Source organism: Cryptotermes secundus, unplaced genomic scaffold (assembly GCF_002891405.2).
Source record: "Cryptotermes secundus unplaced genomic scaffold, Csec_1.0 scaffold687, whole genome shotgun sequence".
Lineage (NCBI taxonomy): Eukaryota > Metazoa > Arthropoda > Insecta > Blattodea > Kalotermitidae > Cryptotermes > Cryptotermes secundus.
The window spans coordinates 55,215-60,489 of NW_019720175.1; the positions used below are offsets into that span (position 1 = coordinate 55,215).

Sequence of the window (5,275 nt, forward strand, 5' to 3'; positions counted from 1 at the left end):
AAAAACGACGATCACACAAAACAGTTGTCACTATAATCTCTGCCGAAACTAGTCCTTACCTTCTGAAGCAACGGTAGTCGGCTTATCGACTCAGGAATGTTAGCTCTATGCGCTCATAGCGGCAAAACGCGGTATTACAAAAGCTCTGCCCACAAAAAAATTAGTTCGGTTTCTTTTGGGTACCCCATCGTATGCCCCCCTGTTGACATCCCCTGGACGCGGATGCCCCCAGGGTTTCTCCTGATAATGTAGCAGCTATGGTTCTGCTTTCCAGCATAGCATTGATCCATCTGCATATTGCAGGCTCTATGCCATGCCTTCCAGCAGCCTGTTTGATTATATCAAATGAGGTTCTATCAAAAGCTCCCTCTATATCAAGGAATGCTACTAAGGCAATATCCTTGTGTTCAATTGCACTTTCTATGCATGTTACCACATTGTGTAGTGCACTTTCGGTAGATTTATGTGTTTGGTAGGCATGTTGGTTTCGGTGTAGAGGATATGTCCTCAATACCCTGTCCCTGATATGACTATGCACTATTTTCTCCATCATTTTCAACAAGAAAGATGACAGGCTGATAGGACAATAAGCCTTAGCCTTGGTGTAATCTAGTTTCCAGGGCTCTGAGATAAATGTCACATTAACGTGCCTCCATGCCATTGGGATAAAACCATATGCCATGCTGGCTCTATATATGCGGCATAGGTGTGGAACTAAGAGTTCTACCCCATGCTGCAAAAGTTCCGGTACAATTCCATCTGTTCCCGCTGATTTAAATTGTCTGAAAGTGTTCACTGCCCATCTTATTTTTGATTGATTAATTATGGCTTTGGCCAGGTTCCAGTCTACCCTGTTCATCGTGCTTTTGCAAGTGCCCAGATTTTGCTGACCCTGCCCATCGTCCAAACTGTCAATCAATTTTGAACCAGGAAAGTGAACCCTGAATAATTCATTCAGCGTCTCCCTTCCTGTTTGAGTATACTGTCCGTTAGGCAGCTTAATTGTGCTGACCTTGTTGGTCGCCTGTTTTGCCATGATTCCCATGAGTATGGCACCTCCTGGTACATCATTGATGTCCTGGCAGTGTCTCCTCCATGAGGATCGCTTGGCTTCCCTTATTTCTTTATTGTAACACGTAAGGGCTTCCTTATAGGTGTCCCACTGCCCTGTTCTTTTAGCTGTATTGAACAGCCTTCTTGTTTTGATCCTAAGCCCACTCAGCTGTTTATTCCACCAAGGCATTCTCCTTGGTCCGTGAGTGGTCTTAGCTGAACAATTCTGATTAAAGGACGAAATAATAGCACATTGCAACTGGTCAACAGACTGATCAACATCCTTTATCGTGCATATATTACGCAAGATGGCCTCTAGATTTAACTTTAGGTCGTCTTTATAAGACTCCCAATTGGTTCTCTTAGGATTCCTATAAGTAGTTTGATCTACTGTGATGTTACTTATTTTTAAGCATATATATCTGTGATCCAATAGAGACGGAGCATCAGATACATGCCAGTTACTTACCAGGTTTCCTATTTTATTTGTCCCTAGTGTCAAATCAATAACCTCCTTCCTATTGCAAACCACAAAGGTAGGTTCGTTACCATGGTTTAGAATATTCAGGTTCGAACTCACAAGAAATTCCATAAGGCTCTCTCCCCTTGGGTTAGTGCCGGTGCTCCCCCACAAGATGCGGTGCGCGTTGGCATCACACCCAATGATGAGTTGCTTTTTCCTGCTAAAGCAGTAGTCTGTGATGTCCCTCATTTCCTTAGTTGGTGGTGGTCCATCCGAGTCATATGGAAGGTAGACTGAAGCAACTATCAGCTCCTTGCTGCCCTCTCGATATGGATATGTTATCCTTACCGCCGCTGTATCCCTTGAACAGAGCTCCAGCAAAGGCAGGGCATTAACATGATTCCTGATATAAACACAAGATCTTGCATTATTACTGGGTACAACAGAGTAAACTGATCCCCCTGTATTAGTTAAGCCCCTTATTTGACCCTTGTATATCCAAGGTTCCTGAATAAGTGCTATATCTGCCTTACCCTCAGCTAGCTGTTGGCACAAAGCTGCCGTGGCAGCTTTGCTGTGGTGTAGGTTAATCTGAAGAAAATTCATGATCTCTTCCAACTGAGGAGGGGTCAATTTCTATCTTATGTCCCTCTCCGTTCTCGGACTGGGTTCCGTGTGAAGGGGTCCCCTGATCCGTTTTGCTTTAGTCATCCGGGGGGCTTGGTACTTCATCCTCTTCCTCCTCAGAGACCGAGTTAGAAGATACAGTGTCTGTCACGGGTTCTGCCCGGCGCTGAACTTCAGGATCATCCAGCACCTTAACAGTCCCCTGTGAGAGTCCTGTAAATATTTTGTAACCAGTCCTCTGTATAATAGTATGGGAGTCCCGGTCTATGAATAAGGTAAGTCTTTGGCCTTTCGATTCGGACTGCTTGTCTAGTACCTTCCAGTTCTTCGTATGAAGTCCCGAATTAAGGTCTGCAATCCATTTCAGCAGCTCTTCCTGGTTTTGGGCAATTCTGTCCGTAGTCTGAAGAGCTACTTTAACAGGCTTAGGCAGGTTCCTGGCATCAGTAGCCTTCAGCCTGGTCCCTGATTTGAGCCTGTAGCTCTGATGAGCCATTGACCAGACTGTTGGTCGGCACATATATAAATAAGTGCACCTCCCAACAGTCTGTAGGATTTCAGGTGTGGTAGTTCTTCCTTTGGAGTCCTACGTAACACCTCGCCCAATGCTTCCAGAATGGAATTTTGGTCGTTTTCGGTAAGCTTATCTTCAGGGTAAGTTTCCTTGAAGATAGCTACCTTTATATTGGTCAGAGCCTGCTTGTAAGTCCCTGGTCCTTTACAGTCCCTGGGATTTTTTAGAGTTTTGGCCGTTTCTGTAGGGGTACTGCCCTCCGACTTTGGCCTCTTAAAGGTGCCGGTGGGTGTTTCTCACTGCTTGGACAAGCTTGCATTTCCTGGTTTCTGACTGCTCCCAGTTCCTGCTTTGCTTGTCTCAGCTTTTGCCTTTTTTAACTTCCATCTAGCGCATCCAGACAAAGCTTTCTTCGCCAGACAGGGTCCACTTACTCCAGAGCCTAGGTGTCCCAGTCTTTCCCCTACTGCAGGTATGTTAGAAGTACTGGCTCCCTGCAGTGGTGTGTCAGTACTACCGACCCCCAGGAGAGTAGCTTTTAGTTTTGCCTCTGGCAAGTTTTGAATCACTGGTTCATCCTTGCCTTTGGCTAAAATTTCAACAGCAGGTTCGCCGGTTTCAACTGGGCCCCTTAATGGTTCACCAGAGCTTCCAGCTCCCTGCTGAAGCATTTCTCGTAGGGATCCCTTTGAAGGGGGATCCCTCTTCAGTTTAAGGTCCTTGTGACCGGTTTTTGATTTGGTTCCTTTTTTCATTTCAGTCCCACGAGTAATGGGGTTTTAAAAGGTCACCACCCGCACAGCCCCATACGGGTGGAAGGCATAAATACAACGGGGTGTTGCCTGGTGCCCCGAGGGTATCGTTCTCGACACTGGCCAATAACCACCCCAGTGCCATGCAGCCCTCGGCACGATGCCTCACACCTTGGCTTAGGCGGTTGGTCCTTCATAAGTATAACCCTCACAAGCCTCCAGGACCAAGAGTGCATGTTCGGGGGAGGGGGTATCCCAGATAACTGGGAGTGCGATACTAATTGTCATGAGGTTGCGACCAGGACATCCTACACAAGATTATCGCCCCTGGATGTTGCTTCAGAGCGCCCCCATTCCCGCCCCTCCACATGGGTTGGTCAAACCATTTTAGAGTGTTGAGCCCTAAGGCTTGCGGCATCTTATCAGTACTCTAGGGAGACAACTCAAACAGCCGTAGCTACCCCCATAGGAGTGTTCTCCCGCATTCGTCCCGGGTACATCGTAATGAAACCCACGAGTCATTATGCCGCCGCGTGGGAGGCTCTGGTCAAATATCCATTGCCCTTTATGGAAACTCAGCCGCCAGCCCCGGAAGCTCATACTAATGCAGACGCCCAAGACTGTCGTTGCCCAGCAGGACCACGAGGAGGTGTTCCAAAGCTGTGTCTCAACGCATCCCTGGTCTATGATACATCCCCACCAAAGACACAGCCACCCTGCCTGCTTCAGGTCTTACTCCACTGAATATGAATAAGTTCTTGCAATGGCATACAATGTGCACACTATTCCAGCTAATGTATAGTCGCCGTATTCTTAACTGATTGTTGTTTGATGAGTAGTAATATTTTCTATTTCAACGCATGTCACAGTCTACTCTTACAAAAACATCACCCGCCAAACATCAACCATCTTTACCCTACAATCCTTTTGAGGTTTCAGGGAACTTACCTGAGAGGGAGTCTGCACTCAAACAAGCGCTATCGCCGCCCATTCCTTCTCTGACTCTTTGCGACAATCTTGCAGTTCCGCTTTTTGACACACCGCACAACTGACTTTCAAACTGCAATATATCACACACCACAGATCAGTCTTCGTTTCAATTTGGCCTTATGATAACTGAAACTGTACACTACACTTACTTCATCATCTTCAAAGTTGAATGCTTTCGTTTCACTGGCATGCCAATATTCGTCTTCTAACCTCCCTGCCATATTCACTTCTGTTTCTATCAGAACACCCCCTGTTTATTCACCTATTAGAAAAAGCATAATATAACTGAAATGCAATTATTGACACTGACATTCAGTTCCTCATAATTTAATTACTACGCGGAATGTACGATTTTACAAGAGACACAACCACAACTACATCCGATTAATGGATCCACAACACACTCCCCTTTCACTTCACGTCAGATACTCCCACCGCTCCCCGCTTCTTTTGAATTTTTCTGCACAAAGTAGTTTCACGATCGGCCAAGAGATGGCAGAAGTGAAGTAAATACGAGAGTGCAGCCGGGATGGGCAATGCCTAGGCCTTTTTTGTACGTACATTTATTTTTCTGAAATAAAAAAGGCAGCAAGTAAACCTTTGTCCGATGAGGTGGTCGAGCATTGAGTAGGTAAGTTCATCCGGTACGATTATCTTTACTACTATTCTATAGGTCCTGCAGTCCATGATGAACCTTGGCTGCTGTTTTTAATAACACAGAGAGGCTACAGGAGATGATGATGTACCTGGAGATGTGCTTAAGTTACCGGGAGAAGGTGGTTTGAAAACACTGACAAAACTAATAAACACCATATATGAAACTGGGGAGTGGCCCAAGGACTTCACAGAAGTGACAATGATTGCCTTAAAGACAAA

The 5,275-nt window shown here is 45.9% G+C and overlaps 1 protein-coding gene across 2 annotated transcripts in view; it reads right to left on the minus strand.

Annotated features, from left to right (window-relative positions):
- Positions 1 to 4,828, minus strand: part of LOC111867827 (spermatogenesis-defective protein 39 homolog) — a 24,526-nt gene extending 19,698 nt beyond the window's left edge. Inside the window, exons 1-3 of one of the 2 annotated variants that reach the window (XM_023858025.2) lie at positions 4,769 to 4,809; positions 4,549 to 4,661; positions 4,358 to 4,469 (exon numbers count right to left, since the gene is read on the minus strand). In XM_023858025.2, coding sequence (XP_023713793.1) covers positions 4,358 to 4,469; positions 4,549 to 4,620 — 184 coding nt within the window. In that variant the 5' untranslated portion in view covers positions 4,621 to 4,661; positions 4,769 to 4,809. Of the gene's footprint in view, positions 1 to 4,357; positions 4,470 to 4,548 lie in introns of both variants that reach the window. The other variant, XM_023858019.2, reaches the window with a different exon arrangement.
- Between the last annotated feature and the right edge of the window lie 447 nt (positions 4,829 to 5,275).